General features: G+C 51.0%; 1 protein-coding gene across 3 annotated transcripts; it reads left to right on the top strand.

Annotated features, from left to right (window-relative positions):
* PRAM1 (PML-RARA regulated adaptor molecule 1) lies at nt 1-15,941 on the top strand. 3 transcript variants are annotated; one of them, XM_068920097.1, is made up of 10 exons: nt 1-169; nt 2,314-3,007; nt 10,187-10,265; nt 10,830-10,942; nt 11,881-11,935; nt 12,599-12,692; nt 13,298-13,460; nt 14,030-14,063; nt 14,968-15,002; nt 15,662-15,941. In XM_068920097.1, the coding sequence occupies exons 1-10, from the start codon at nt 167-169 to the stop codon at nt 15,664-15,666; spliced, it is 1,275 nt and encodes a 424-aa protein (XP_068776198.1). In that variant the 5' UTR covers nt 1-166; the 3' UTR covers nt 15,667-15,941. The 3 variants fall into 3 exon arrangements, with proteins under 3 accessions (XP_068776198.1, XP_068776197.1, XP_068776199.1); XM_068920096.1 differs by having other exon boundaries at nt 2,311-3,007; XM_068920098.1 differs by lacking the exons at nt 1-169; nt 2,314-3,007 and adding an exon at nt 6,049-7,274.
* Nucleotides 15,942-16,074: the final 133 nt, after the last annotated feature.

Here is a 16,074-nt window from a genome sequence, read left to right as displayed (position 1 = left end):
TTACCCACAGCTTCTTGCCAACCATTATGAAAGAGTCTCTCATTTCAGAGGAGGGGGATTCTGCTGCTGGTGGGAGAGATTCATTTTCCACAAGTACTTGTGCTTGGATGCCTCTGGTGGTCCTTAGGACAGAGATGAGCATGTAGAAAGTGTCCGCTGATGGAAAATGGTAAGTAGTAATTGTACCTGGGCCACTTATACTTGGGCTGCGTTGTGTCTGGGGACAAGACATAGGGAGCAGAACAGTGTCTTCCACTAGCGCTTGGAAAGCTAGAGGGTTTCTTTGGTTTTTATCATGACAACGTGCTAGATCCTAGCTACTCCTCAGCGAGTAGCTTCCCTCTTTAGATAAGAACTTTTGTCCCCACTGGTGCTTCTTGAAACTCCAGCTAATCTGAAGTAGCTGCTGAGTGCCAGACAGAAACTACAAAATTATCACTTTGCTCTGTTCTGAAATGTAGCCAGTTTAGGCTAGCAAATGTATAGAAAAGGCAAAGTCCTTATGTACAGCTCACCTGATCAGAGCTTGCAAAGCCTCTGGCAAGTTACTGGACTCAGTACAAGAATGTCCACGTAACACTGAATTGCACAAGAGGTTGGATACAAAATCTGTGAAACAAGAGAAGGTTACATTGTGCCACTGAATCCAGAAGACCACCTATCAATGCAAAATATATTGAAAAAGTTGGAATTTATTAGAGCACTGCTGTTGCTGTGTTATAACCTTATAAATAACCTTTGTTCCTGGTATGGCTATGACATTAATATTTGCAAACATCTGAAGTATTCATAAGCCAAAAATCCCACATGCATGTTTGGGAATATTGAAAAAGTTGCTTTTTTCACTAATTTGTGTGAAAGCTCCACTAACTGGTGGACAGGAAGTAGTGAATTCTCTCTCTATTCTATCACAGATTCTTTTGAGAATACTCAGCTTGCATCCTTTTACTGGGGGAAATTGGGGCGACCGCCACATGCAGTTCCAGGGTCGTGAGGGGAGCTTGCACTTGTTTAGGTGTATAAACTTGAGCACTTATGTCCACAAATATTGCTCTAGCTTCTCTGCATGTTAGCCTTTCCATTGTGAAAGAAAAAATTATGCAACCATGAACTCAAACTGAAATCCCAGAAGGAGGAGAACTTCAAGATCTACCAGTGGCAGAGCAGACTTAGCAGACCAACTAGCCCTGATACAACAGGACATGGTGGTCCTGGGACAATGGAGTGGGAGAGAGACTGGGGAGGAGGAAAAGGATCTATCCCCTCCTATTTGGTCCATCTGAGAAGCTTACAAAAAAATCTAACCACATCACACCTGAGGTCTCTGCCATACCTTAAGCATAGTGCTCCTCTCCCAAAAGTCATCCATACTCCTCCTGGCAGCCTTTCTCTGGAGGCTTCTGAAAGAGATGCTTTTAGGGCACTCAGGAAACTCAAGGGCAGCTTTCATCTGAGGCTGAGACACTGATGTGTCCTAGTTCACTGTGTATGCTCAGCACAATGTGAGCAGCACAGGAAATGCAGTGGTCAGAAAAATAGGACAGACCTACTGCCTCTTCACTTGACTTGTACAGACTTTGCTCAGATGAGTTTTAGCAGTGCCATCCCAGGTTTTCCTCCAGTGATTTCTCTGAAGGGTGCCGACTGCTCTGTGCTGTCTCCCCCGCACAGATACGACAGCCTCTAGTCCCCAGGCAGCCAGGGCCACTTCTCCTTTTGGCAGTGACAGCCACAAAGAAGGACACATCCCCACATGGACCTGCGGTTGCTTCTATAATAATGAAGGAAGTGGCATTTGGGGCTGCCCTGCTCAGTGCTTTCAAAGCAGACCACAAGCAAGCTGCCACACTCCTCACTTTCAGGGCCAAACCCAGTGACACACACTGAATCACAGAATCGTTTAGGTTGGAAGGGACCTCTGGAGATCATCTAGTCCAACCTCCCTGCTCCAGCAGGGTCACCTAGAGCATATTTCCCAGGATCACATCCAGACGGGTTTTGAATATCTCCAGCGAAGGAGACTCCACTACCTCTCTGGGCAACCTGTTCCAATGCTCAGTCACCCTCACAGTGAAGATGGAGGGGAGGCTGACAGGCCTGTAGTTTCCTGGCTCCTCCTTCTTGCCCTTTTGGAAGACTGGGGTGACAGCTATTTTCTCAGAGACGTTCCAGGACGGCTATGGGCAAAGATTGCTTTTCATGGAGGATCAGTGTCAGGCTATGTTGAAATGATGCTGCATTCTCCAAAGGGAAATGGTTTTGGCTTTGATTCATTTTCCTTCATGGTGTTTTAACTGGAGCTTTTCTTAGCAGTCACAGACACATCTGGAAGGGAAAGAGGCTGTTGCGAGGCACCTACGAGCAAAGCTCCAAGGGAACAGGAAAGATGCCCCTGAAGCAGGCAGCTGGGGGAGCCCCTCTGCAGCATCCTGTGCAACAGAACTACGACAGACCCCTTCACCAGGTTCCAAGGGCAAGCCACCTCCCAAGCCCCCCAGGACCAGGAGAGTGGATTTCACCAGAGCCCCTCTATCTCGCAATAAAGGCCAAAATGAGGGACAGAGTTTGCCTACTCCTCCCTTTGGTGAGAACGCAGCATGGGTGACTCGACTGAAGAAGGAGATTGCTCAAGAGGCCAATTTCCACCCAGCCACTGCAAAGCCAGGAGGAAGAGAGGCACTGAACAAAGACATTGGAGCCACCTCAGATCCTCCCCAGAGAAGCCCAGCTCAGCAGAAATGGCCACTCATGAAAGACAAGGGTGCTCCAAGAGTTCCTGCCAAAGGAGCAGCTGTTCCAGCTTCCCTGAATGCTTCAGGAAGCACCCATGAGACAAAGCATCCAGCTCTGCCTCAGAGGAAGCCTTTGCCACACATCAGGGCACTGGGAGCGAGGCCAGCCAAGCCCAGGCGCCCTCCTGTTGTGGATCTGGAGAAGTTCAGTGCAGCTGCACATCCTGGGGTACGCGACCGTCCTGCCGCAGAACCATTGAGGAACGCTCAGCCAGGTATGGCCAGGCATCTGAAATCCTCCCACAACAGCAGCTCTAGGAAGGAAAAACTCCCCAGTTAGGGTCTGGAGCTCCTAGTAGATAGAAATACTAGGGAGGGTTGAGGGAGAGGTGGGGGGGTGATAATGACAGAGGGGCTTTTATAGATGTAGCATGTGGAAAAGAATGAAAGGAAAGGACAGCAGGTGAAGAGAGTGAAGAAAGGAAGGGGAATTAGGTGCCCTATCCCTGGCTGAGAACAGGTATGAGATTCTGGGGTACTTTTACAAAGTGGGATTGTAGTAAGTACTTGAAAGATGTTGACAAAGTGGAGTGAGTATCATGCCAGGCACTAAGATGGTTAGGGGCTGGAGCACATGGTGAAAGAGGAGAAGCTGAGATCTGGGTTTGTTCAGATGCAAGGAAAGAGGGCAAAGGGGAGATCCTATTGCTGCCCACAGACAGCTAATGTGGGGTGTAGACAGGATGGAGCCAGATTCTTCCCAGAGGTGCACAGGAACAGGACCAGAGGTGACAAGCATGAGCTACAGTAGGGGAAATTCCAGTTAAATATAAAGAAGAACTTTTTCTCTGTGAGAGTGATGCAGTCATGCAACAAGGACCAGAGAGATGGGGGATCTGCATCTGTGACGATCACAGAATCACAGAATCGTTTAGGTTGGAAGGGACCTCTGGAGATCATCTCGTCCAACCTCCCTGTTCAAGCAGGGTCACCTAGAGCATATTGCCCAGGATCACATCCAGACGGGTTTTGAATATCTCCAGCGAAAGAGACTCCACCACCTCTCTGGGCAACCTGTTCCAATGCTCTGTCACCCTCACAGTGAAGAAGTTTTTTCTCAGGTTTAGGTGGAACTTCCTGTGGTTCAGTTTCTGCCCATTGCCTCTTGTCCTGTTGCTGGGCACCACGGAGAAGAGGCTGGCCTCATCCTCTTGACACTCCCCCTGCAGATACTTGTACACGTTTATGAGATCACCTCTCAGTCTTCTCTTCTCCAGGCTGAACAGGCCCAGCTCTTGCAGCCTTTCTTCAGAGGAGAGATGCTCCAGGCCCCTCATCATCTTTGTAGCCCTCCAGTAGTGCCATGTCTCTCTTGTACTGGGGAGCCCAGAACGGGACACAGTCCTCCAGGTGAGGCCTCGCCAGGGCTGAGGAGAGGGGCAGGATCACCTCCCTCCACCTGCTGGCAACACTCTGCCTAATGCACCCCAGCATACCATTGGCTTTCTTGGCCACAAGGGCACACTGCTGCCTCATGCTTAACTTGTTGTCCACCAGGACTCCCAGGTCCTTCTCTGCAGAGCTACTTTCCAGCAGGTCAACCCCCAGCCTGTACTGGTGCAGGGGATTATTCCTGCCTAGGTGCAGGACCCTGCACTTGCTCTTTGTTGAACTTCAGGAGGTTCCTCTCTGCCCAACTCTCTAGCCTGTCCAGGTCCCTCTGAACGGCAGCACAGCCTTCTGGTGTGTTAACCTCTCCCCCCAGTTTAGTATCATCAGCAAACTTGCTGAGGGTGCACTCTGTCCCTTCCTCCAGGTCATTGATGAATACGTTGAACAAGACTGGACCCAGGACTGAGCCCTGGGGGACACCACTAGCTACAGGCCTCCAACTTGACTCTGTGCCATTCACCACAACCCTCTGAGCTCGGCCACCCAGCCACTTCTCAATCCACCTCACTGTCTGCTCATCCAACCCACACTTCCTGAGCTTACCTAGGAGGATGTGATGGGAGACAGTGTCCAAAGCCTTGCTGAAGGCCAGGCAGACAACATCCACTGCTCTGCCCTCGTCTACCCAGCCAGTCATTCTGTCATAGAAGGCTATCCGATTGGTCCAGCATGATTTCCCTTTGGTGATTCCACACTGACTACTCCTGATCACCTTCTTGTCCTCCACATGCTTAGAGAGGACCTCCAGGAGGAGCTGTTCCATCACCTTTCCAGGGGTGGAGGGGAGGCTGACAGGCCTGTAGTTTCCTGGCTCCTCCTTCTTGCCCTTTTGGAAGGCTGGCGTGACATTGGCTTTCTTCCAGGCCTCAGGCACCTCTCCTGATCTCCAGGACCTTTCCAAGATGATGGAGAGTGGCCTAGCAGTAACATCCGCCAGCTCCCTCAGCACTCGTGGGTGCATCCCTTCAGGGCCCATGGATTTGTGGATGTCAGGTTTGGACAAAAGATCTCTAACCTGATCCTCCTCAACCAAGGGAGGGTCTTCCTTTCTCCAGCCTTCCTCTCTTGCCCCCAAGGTCTGGAATTCCTCAGGACTGGCCTTAGCAGTAAAGACTGAAGCAAAGGCAGCATTCAATAACTCTGCCTTCTCTGTATGCTTCGTTAGCAGGGCACCCGCCCCATTCAGCAGCGGGCCCACATTTTCCCTAGTCTTCCTTTTGCTATTAATGTATTTGAAGAACCCCTTCTTGTTGTCCTTGACATCCCTTGCCAGATTGAATTCCAACTGGGCCTTAGCCTTCCTTGTCGCATCCCTGCACACTCTGACAAGGTCCCTATATTCCCCCCAAGTGGCCTAGCCCCTTTTCCACGTTCTGTAGACTTCCTTCTTCTGTTGGAGTTTTGCCAGGAGTTCCTTGCTCATCCAGGCGGGTCTCCTGCCCTCCTTGCTGGATCTCTTACTCAGAGGGATGCACTGATCTTGAACCTGGAAGAGGTGATACTTGAATATTAACCAGCTTTCTTGGATCCCTCTTCCTTCTAGGGCCCTACCCCAGGAGATTTCCCTAAGTAGGTCCCTCAAGAGGCCAAAGTCAGCTCTCCTGAAGTCCAGCGTTGCAATCCTACTCATTGCCCTGCTCCCTCCTCGTAGGGTCCTGAACTCCACCATCTCATGGTCACTGCAGCCAAGGCTGCCCCCAACCTTCACATCTCCAACTAGACCTTCTTTGTTAGTACAAGGTCTAGCATTGCACCTCTCCTCATTGGCGTCTCCACCACCTGAGTCAAGAAATTATCATCAATGCTCTGCAGGAACCTCTTTGACTGTTTGTGCCTAGCTGTGCTGTCTTCCCAACAGATGTCAGGGTGGTTGAAGTCTCCCATGAGAACCAGGGCCTGTGATCGTGAGGCTACTTCCAGCTGTCTGTAGAAGGCCTCATCGATGACTTCTTCCTGATCAGGTGGCCTGTAGTAAACCCCCACAACAGTGTCACCCATGTTACCCTGCCCTTTAATCCTTACCCATAAGCTCTCAACCTGCTCTTCATCCACCCCGAGGCAGAGCTCCACACATTCTAGTTGCTCCCTCACATAAAGAGCAACTCCACCACCTCGCCTTCCTAGCCTGTCCTTCCTAAAAAGCACGTAGCCATCCCTGACAGCATTCCAGTCATGAGAACTATCCCACCATGTCTCTGTCACTGCAACGAGATCATGGCCCTGCGACCTCACACAGATCTCTAACTCTTCCTGTTTATTCCCCATGCTGTGCACATTGGTATACAGGCATTTCAGAGAGCCAGTCAAGCATGCAGGCTTCTCAGGAGAGGTGCAAGAGGATCCTCCATAGCCATGTCCCATGCTGTCTCCTCTGGCTGTATGCACCTGCTGGAGGCATCCTGACTTGAGCCGTGTTTTACTGACTACCGTGTCTCTATAACTCTCCCCTTCCCCCATCTTTCCTGGTTTAAAGCCCTCCTTACCAGGCTGGCCAACCTGTTGGCAAAGACAGAATCACAGAACGTGTGCCCCACTTGGTAAGGTGGATCCCATCGCTCCCCATCAGCTGTTGATCTTCAAACAGGGTCCCATGGTCATAGAAACCAAAGCCCTGCTGCCAACACCAGCGGCGCAGCCAGTTGTTAACTTGGAAAACTCGTCTACTCCTGCTGCCATCCTTTCCCCTCACAGGCAAGATTGAGGAGAAAACGACCTGGGCTCCCAGACCCTTGACCACCATTCCCAGAGCTCTGAAGTCCCGTTTGATGGTTTCCAGTTTGCCTTTCGTGTCGTTAGCGCCCACATGGAAGAGCAGCAGAGGGTAGTAGTCTGATGCATGGACAAGCCTTGGCAGTCTTTCCATGACATCTCTCATTCGAGCCCCTGGCAGGCAGCAAACCTCTCTGGACAAGAGGTCAGGTCGGCAGAGAGGTGCCTCTGTCCCCTGCAGCAGGCAGTCACCCACAACAGTCACTCACCGCTTCTTCCGGGGATTCCTGCACGGCACAGGGTCTGCCAGGCCAGTTGCCTCCCTTGGAGCCATGCCCAGCTCCTCCTCAGCTTGGAGGGCGCTAAACTTGTTCTTCAAGGGTAAGTCTTGAGGAGGAGTAAGAGCCTTTCTCCTTCTATGAGAGGTCACCAGCTTCCAGCCCTCTTCAACAGTGTTATGATGCAGCTTTACACATGGCGCTGAGCCCTCTGACAACTCCGCTGCAGTGGGGGGTGGGGACTCCTGGAGCTGCACAGTCTCCGAGAACACCCTATCAATCTCCCGCTCATCTTCTCAGATGCTATGCAGCCTGCTAACTTCCTCCTGCAGCTCCTTTATCTGGTGATGCAACTGGTCAACCACAGCACACCTCACACAGGAGAGCTGACTGTCAGCCCAGGCCTCGTGGAGAGGCCCCAGGCACTCCCTGCAGCCTGACACCTGCAGGGCTGCATCTGCTGTCAGAGGGTCTGTCTGGGTTGAAGCCTCAGACACAGCCGATGCAGCACCTCCAGCAGCCACTGGGGAACGTGCTCTGCGGCGTGTCATGACCATGCCCCGGGGAAGGACATACCACTGTGGAAAATGAAGGTGCCTTCTTTGCCTTCTGCACAAACTGCTGCATCTGTTCATTACCACTGTTTGCTGTGCTCTAGGCCTGGCTCTTATATAGGCCTCTGCCTAGCAGTGACTCACAAGGGTGCTTGACCCACCCAATCAAGAGCCACCTGAAACAAAAGCCCCAACTCCCTCTGATCAGGGCAGCCCAGAGAGCTCGTTAGCAGCAGCCACACCTAGCTAGAGCTTCCCAGAAGTTAAGTCAAGGCCCCCTGCAGTTGTCCTTGTCTAGCTCTCCCTGCTAGCAGTAAGCACCGTCTAGTTCCTCATGGGGTCCCCAGAAAGCCTCCACAACTTCCAACAAGGTCCACAAAAGGCCCAGGCAGAGCCCAGACACTGCTGCGCAAACTGCTGCATCTGTTTGCTGCCTCTGTTTGCTGCACTCTCATATTATATGATATTCATATCTCGGCAGGATAAGGCCCTGATCAACCTGCTATAGCTCTGAAGCCAGCCCTGCTCTGAGCAGGATGTTGGACTAGAGACTCCAAATGTCCTTTCCAAACTGTCCAACCTATGATTGTAAGAGCAGACAAGCCTGACTGGTGGGAGCTGGAGCTGGTCTCCTCCACCCCACAGGGGAGAAGCACCTACGTACGCTTTGGCTTAGAGGCAGAGGCACTCTGAAGCTGTCAGTGCGTTGCCTGCAATGCTGTCCACCTCTAAGCCCAAAGGAGCTGTCAAGACTCCCTGCAGGGTGAGCCTGCTTTGTGAGCCCTCCTTACTGGATGCCAGCTGTCTTTGGGATGTGGGGCTTGGTGCCTTTTGGATGTGGTGGTCCCCCTCCATTTGGCATGGCCCTTGCTGTGCTCCACCTTCCTAATCTAGGCAGATTTTTTCCTTTCTAACAGCCACCAGTCTGGTAATCCATGGTCTTGGATTCAAAACTTGTTTCAAATTCCATTTCTTCTTCAAGTTTTCTAAGTTCTTGTTCTCCACCCTGTTTTAAGAGTGTTTCCCTATTAACCAGCTTATGCTAACTTGCCATAACCATAGGGTCCATCTCCAAGCGATACATGAGTTGGCTTCTCATCTCAGCATCTCACATTCAACCACATGGTACCATGTGAGACAGAAGGGTGCTGCTATCCCTACTGAGAAACCAAGGATCAGAAAGAGAGCCTGGCTTGTTTAGGGGAAGAGAATCAGAGGCTTCAACAAAGGTCTTTTGAGTCTTGTGGACTGAGACTTGTACAGTTCTGAGTCCAGAGGAGCTTGACCAGATCATGCTACAAGATGATACAGACAGAGGGAGGAAAAAGGAGAGAACTAAGATTGATGGCAGCTTGATCTGGAAAGGGAAGAGTGATTCTGGCTGATACTTCTACTCTTTTGCCTACATGGGATGGGGCTGCATATTAAGCCAAATATTTTGAGACGAGACCATAATACGAGTAAAGATTACCTGTAGCCATGCTGGGTTATAGAGTGGGTCATTAACAAGAAAGTAGAGCCTCTCCTCCTTTCCTTATGAGAACTGCAAAACTTAACTGTTTTATTTAATTAACATATTAGTTCATTATATTGTGGTCCACTCACAGGCCTTCATCAGACCTGGGCCAGCCATTGTGCTGGGCATTGCTCACCCATAGAAAAGGGTTCCCAGCCCTGGGTGCTCTTATGGCTTGCAAGGCAGAATGTGGTCCTGCTGGATGAGCAAATGATCTCTTTTCCATACGTCTTACAAGCTGGTAGTTTTCAAGTATTGTTTTTGTCTCATGGATACTAAAGAATGTTTGAAAATCTAAAATGACCCTCCCTTCTCAATTTTTAGGGCAGCCTTAAGATTTTTAGGGCCTGGTTTATGATTGCTCATAACTTGGTACAATAATCCCAGCAGTGCTGGGATATTGTATCATGGATATTCATGCCAGTTATTGACTGGTCTGGCAAACCAGGAAGGTGACAGCTAGGGGTCTAGTGATAAAATAATGGCATCCTATCAGGGATGTACACACATAGGATTGTACAGGGGACAGCAGCACTCCTGAGCACATGGAGATGTCCAGGCCTCGCACTTTGATACAACTCTGGGCTTAGGGTATTCACCACATTCAAAATACCTATCTCAGCTTCTTTCCCTCCCGTTTCCTCACTGGTTCAGGGAGAAAAGAACATTAAGGACACAGGAATGGGAATGTGTATATTAAAACTCCCCACTGAGCTTCCCAATGAGCCATGTTTCAGAGGCTAGGGAAGGAAAGAAAATCCCCAAATGGGCCATGGAGCAAAAATTCATCCCTGAATTCAAATCCGCAATCAGTTTAGTCACCCTGCATCACTTTGCACAAAAACTAGCCCAGGGAGGCTCTGAATGTCAGAACAGGTTTTAGAGTTGAAGGAAGGCTTGAAATAACCCCTAGTGACGCCCCTTCCATTCCTCTTTTTACCATAGGTTACCGTTACCTGAAACCAGATTATACTGCATCAGGCGCAGCACGGTTCCCACCACAGAATGCTCCACGTTTAATAGGGTAAGTACCAAGGTGGCACTTTTATTTCAGGCACTCTCAGTGTGAGGCAGCTCCCTGCCTGTCTCAGCTCAGTGGAAAGGCCATGAGAGGGGATGCCAAGAGGGTCTTTAGGTTTTCCTGCCTGCTTTTAGTGCCCACCTTGAGATAGCACCTTCTGCAGGTAGTTCCACCAGTGCAAAGTGCCATTCTTCTGCATTGCCATGTTTTAAACTCCTTGCACAAGTGGGAGAGATACACCCAAGAATTGGAGCCCAGATCTGGGTTCCTCCACTCTCCAGTCTCTAGACAAACTCTGCTGGAGCACCAGGCTAGCAAGATCATGCCCATGGGTTGGTGCATGATACATGTCATGCTGACCTGGCTGCAGCTGTCACACTCTGCTGATGATGCCCAGCACAGAGCTGCTGTCCCGCTCTGCCCCGTACTCAGGGCCAAACATGGGCAGCTCAGCTGCCTGCCCCTTGTCCAGACCTCTTCCTGGCAGGCTACTCAGACCCTCTGCCCTCAGACCCCAGTGCAGTCGCTGCAACTCAGCTTCCTAATTACAGTTTCCCGCTGCCCCAGGGAAGAAGATGAGATATATGATGACGTAGAGCCTGTTGGACTGCTCGGGGGAGGCCAAGGGTTTCCATTGGCCCCTGCTTCCCAGCCGCCAGCTTATTCCTGCTCTGGAGGAGGTACGTACAGAAGGGGCTGGGATGCTGGCTGTGGATCAGACAGCCCCAAGGCCCCAGTAACCACAGGCAGCCAGTGGAGCGTGTGCTGTAAGCCAGCTGCTCCCATGCATGCGAGGGCTGTGCATTTCTCTACAGCCTTGTAAATGGGCATAAGTAAGTAACTCTGAACCCCCCCTCCCCCCCCGTGCTCAGAGGACTGAAACTCTCACTCCAAATGTGCTCCTCAGCTGGAGCCCTTCCAGATGTGTGGAAAAGCATCAGATGAGCTCAGGAATGTTGATGGCCCCTTCTCCGTGCTCAGGACTGCAGGCAGCCCCAAGGGCCGTGGAGAACAGTACTGCCAGAATGTCCTGTCCTGCGTCAGGTTGTTCCAAGAGGTCACTCTGAATTCAGCTGCCAGACAGTCCCAGAGGTCCCATGGCCTGAAGTGGTGGAGGGGAAAGCTCTCCCTGCTGTTTCAGTCTCACTTGTCTGGCTGGTTTAACCCTCACCTTCCCATCTGCCCGCCTTATGGAGACAGCTTTCACCTAAGGGAAGAGCAACATTAGCTTCAACTTCTTCCCAAATGATGTACACCGAGCAGAGAAATGCCATTTATGCCACAAAGAGAGTGTTAAGTTTCTACTCGAATTTGCTCAACTCCATTGATGAGTTGCACTGAGCAAACTGTTCCCCTGCAGGGGAGTGGGACAAGGAGAGGTGATCCAGAGCTGGGCTTCTAGTTAGGCTGTGCACAGGCATGGGATGGGATAAAGTAACATCAAGTGACAGGGAAGTGGCTCTGGCTCTTCCCAGGAAGGCCAGACGGTAGAGGCAACTGGAATGGGCCCAGTCTCCTCCAGTATGGCCTGTAGATATTCCCTGTGTTGTGTCTCGGAGGGCGCCTACATCATCTATCAGCCTCACATCAACTCCCCACCCTGGATTTGATTTTACAGGTGGAAATGCTGGTCTGGCCTCTAACAGGGTTGCCCTGATGCCAGCTGAGCAAAGGTAATAAGGATTTTTATTTATTTTATGGGCCCCAAACTGCCAGGAAATCAGGACTCGGTGCTGGTTTGCTGGGCTATGGCAAAGCTGGAGGTTCAATGGTCTTTTATGGAGTTGCAATAGGAATGTGGTGAAAAGCACAAGTGGCTGCAAAGTTTTCTAGCTGACAGGAGACCAGACAGAACTGTTGGCGCAGTGGGTGAGCAGTGCAGTGACTGTACGAGACGCAGGACAGAGATGCGTCAGAGGGGCTGCAGCAAGCGCTGTCAGCCGGCATGCCAATCCAGCCACTGCTATCGAGAGCAGCCATAGTAAATGTGTGGGGGGGTCCCTCCTGCCAGAAATACACCTCCTTCCCCACCTCGACATGTCTTTAACTGCGGCTGGGGTTAGCTCAGTTCAGGACAGGCAGAAGTCTCAAGCCCTGAACAGTTAAAAATCTGCCATGTGGTGCTATAAAGGTGTGAGACATCCCAGATCAGGCAGGATTAAATCTGAACCAAGAGTGCAGCACCCTGGAGGGGGGCACCTTTGGGTGCTGGGGCAGACCCAGTGCAAAGGAACCACAACAGCCCACAGACAGAACAACAGCCTGAGAAGAAGGGTATGGGGAAAAGCAGAGGGCTGGGGTTACCTGAGCTTTCCTGTGACTCAATGACTCTGCAGAGAAGCCCAGACCTTCCAGAGGACAAAGGTGATGACACTTAAGGAATGCAAGAAGGAAGAGAAGGCAGACAGGGAGTTTCAGAAGAAATTCAAGGTGAGCACCAATGAATGGTTGCTTATCCCTCTAAGCTCATCCTCACCTCCCCTGAGAAGGATGTAATGTAGTTCAAAGGCAGAGAGGAGCTGTGCACTGCAGAGATCAGACAAAATGCCTTTTAGCTTGAAATTAAGCGTAGATGTGGAATTACCCATTACGAGGCCAGTGGTGGGTCCATGGCACACAAGGACTCTGCCTGAGTTGCCAAGAGGCCGGGGGTCTGTAGGAGGCCACAGGCCACAGCAGCCCTCAAGTCTGCACTCGGGTGTCTTCAAGGAGAGAGGGGGAACTCCCAGCTCCTTATTGGATTCTGTTCCCTGCAAGGATGTCAGAAAGCCCTGAACATCCTGGGACAACGGGGTTTTCCAGGCTCCCAGCTCAACAGCAGTGTCTCCTCCCCTGCAGCCTGCCAGTGGCAGGTGAAACTTGCCTCGTTCCCCACTGAAATATCACCAAATCAGGCTGGTCTCACAAGACGTTTTGCATAAGAGGAATCTGCTTTTTCAAAGAAGGTAGAGTGATCAGAGCTACCCAGCTTATGCTCCTCTAGGGCAGCAGTGTGAGCTATTGTCAGGGTGGTAGCAATGCTGTTTGTGTTCTAGTTTGAAGGAAGCATCCGTGTCCTGACACAAATGATGGTTGACCCTGCTGCAACGGAGAAGAGAGGTGGAGGGAAGAATCTCCCGCTCAGACGAGGAGAAATTCTAGATGTCATTCAGTTTACAAATCAGGAGCAAATCCTATGCCGAAACAGCCAGAGGAGATGTAAGTGCGTGGGGTATGAGGCTCCGCCCAGGGCAGGGAGCATGGTACAGTTTCCAGTTAGTTGCTGATAGAGACATCTTTCTTCCCATCTGCACTGATGGCACTGATAGACTGGAGGGGACATCGCCTTGTTATTTAAGAGAACAGACCCAACATTTATCCTTGGTCTGAAATGTTCCTACTTCTGTTTGCAAAAATGTCCTGCTCATCCTTCCACTCAGCACCAGCCTTTGTGCCTCTCACTGTCTTTTAATCTCCCTCTACTAAAAGCCTCTACAGGAGAAGCCCTTTGGCTGAAGCTCTCAATGCTCTTTAGTCTCTGCAGTTTCCTTTCCACCTGCAAACAGCAGCTCCCATTGTAATAGCTGCATCATATGTGCCCACCTTTCACTCCTACCCAAAAGCAAAGCAGGCTTTTGCCAGCGCATTGTGCTCTCCCCACACTCACCAGGGATGTGAGATGAAGCTAAACCTTTCCTGCCCAGGGCAGAGAGAGGTGCTGCGGTGCAACCCTGCTTGCACCCCTTCTCCTGGCACTCCCTGACATCCTTTTCCTCACTCTCTTCTAGATGGCTACGTGCCCCGGGCCGTGATGCTACATCTGTGAGTACCCCTTTCCTCACCCGCTTCTTCTCCACTCTGAAAGTCGTAGCGATTGCCTAGAGCATGTGGCACTGAACCTGCCCTGGCCTTTGAGTGCCAACTCAGAACCATCCAAAGGACACAAACCGTGCAGCAATCCATAAGGATAATCCCTGCTCATCAACCTGAAGGGAAAAATCTGCCCTTTCCAGGGATTTTGGGTGTCAGAAGAGGTTCTGGTACTGATTCATGAGAGAAGGAGAGCAACAACTTCCCAGGGCTTTGTGAGCCCTCCCCAAACCGTGATGCCCTTGCTTGGGACCTATCTGGGCACTGCTCAGACACTGCCAGCCACACAGTGCAAAGGGTCAGCACAGCCCATCCACATGGCTGGGTCTGAGGTTCCCGGCAGCCTGGGACAGGACTCCCATTCCCAGTATGAGGGACTGAGCCATGCTCTCCCCATGCCAGAGGATCCCATCTCTGCAGGAGAGGCAGCCAAAGGAGACTTACTTCACAATTTATTTGGCCATGGACAAGGCTATTTAAAAGTCCTAGTGGCATAGGGAGCAGGGCAGCAATGGGGCTGGGGGGCTGGGGGGGGCAGAGCTGTCAAGAGTCAGAAAATGACAGAGAGAAAACAGCAAAGAGCAACAGGGTCAGCTTTTGCCACAGGGATGATTTGTAGGAAAAAAAAAATCCCATGTGTTTCCTGTTATGTTCAATCCTTTGTGATGGCATGGGGAAAGGCAGTTGCAAACATCAGCCCAGAAGGGTGAGCGTGAATCTGCGAGGAGGCAAAAGGGCCTGGACATGACAGAGATGCAGGAGGATGAGTTGGCCCTTGCCTCAGTAGTGGGAGGTGGTGGCAGCATTCCCATGGGCAGCCAGACTCCTCACAGCGCTCTGTTCTTTTTTCTTGTAGGGACACTGACCTCTACGACGACGTTGAGATTTATGGTAGGTGCAAAAGTGAGTCACTGCCTTACCCTCCTTGCTGAGGGGCCAGAAGCTGCCTGCCTGCCTGCCTCGAGGTCCAGGGCACTGCTCCCTCTGCCCAGGGAGGCAGCAGAGGTATCCTGGGCTCCTGCTTGTCCCAGGCCCCCTGAGTCCAGCTGGCACCATGTTTCCTACTTGGAGCAGGTGGAGATCAGCATGAGGCCATGGCCCCTTCCCCAGGCAAGCTCCCCATGGCAGGAGCCAGCACCAAGCCCCCCTTCCTCTCCTATTGCCATATGCCCAGCTTCCCTCTCTTAGGAGCTGTGGTTTCTGTGGTTTCCCCAGTCTCTCCCTCTCTCTGGGACATCTCTCACTTTCTTTTAGTTCCCTACAGGCCATCACATTCATCTGTTCGCAACTATTAGGGCTTCCCCAGACCATTTCCCTTCTCATCTTGCTCCTTCCACTTGCTCCCCAGCCCATAGGGACCCATCAGTGTCCTTCAAGATGTTCCTGATCATGCAGAGAACTAGGGATGCCCTTTCCGGAGCACTTGCTGACTCCTGGGATGGGAACTCCCTCCCCCATGTCACAGATAGCTCTGAAGATGGAGACAAATGGAAATGACTATATTTTAACTGTAACAATGATCAAATATTTTTATCTATTCCTGTCGACAGGTTGAACGATCTATGCTAAAACAAAAGTCACAAGACATCATCAACAGAGACCTCTCTGAGGGCCTAAACATGAACAGCACTATATGCCACGCTCCTGCTGCCTTTCAGATAGCCTGCAAAAGTGACCGTGTCCTTGCCAAAGCAGTGGGGAGGTTTGCTGCTCTGTAAGGATCTTGTCCCACAAAAGCAGGGACCAGCCCGGAGGTTGAAAGTGATCTTTAAATCAAGCTGTCTTCTCTGTGGCTTTATTTTGTCTGCTTAAAATATGGCAATGATTTGAGAGGGTTTCATGGTCTTAACTGGTGTTTTTTAATCTGGTGTTTTTCTGGTTTTGAAATCCTTGTTGTCCTGGAAAAGGGCCAGAATCAGGTCTGAAATGCCAGCACTCACGATGTGATTACCAAAAAGATGTA

This window comes from Struthio camelus, chromosome 26 (assembly GCF_040807025.1).
Source record: "Struthio camelus isolate bStrCam1 chromosome 26, bStrCam1.hap1, whole genome shotgun sequence".
NCBI classification, from domain to species: domain Eukaryota; kingdom Metazoa; phylum Chordata; class Aves; order Struthioniformes; family Struthionidae; genus Struthio; species Struthio camelus.
This window is presented reverse-complemented; position numbering and strand designations above follow the sequence as displayed.

Excerpts from the sequence above, each read along its gene's own strand:
- PRAM1 (XM_068920096.1), top strand. Across the intron at positions 12,693-13,297 it reads AGTTTCAGAAGAAATTCAAG|TTTGAAGGAAGCATCCGTGT; the intron begins GTGAGCACCAAT and ends TTTGTGTTCTAG. Across the intron at positions 13,461-14,029 it reads CCGAAACAGCCAGAGGAGAT|ATGGCTACGTGCCCCGGGCC; the intron begins GTAAGTGCGTGG and ends ACTCTCTTCTAG.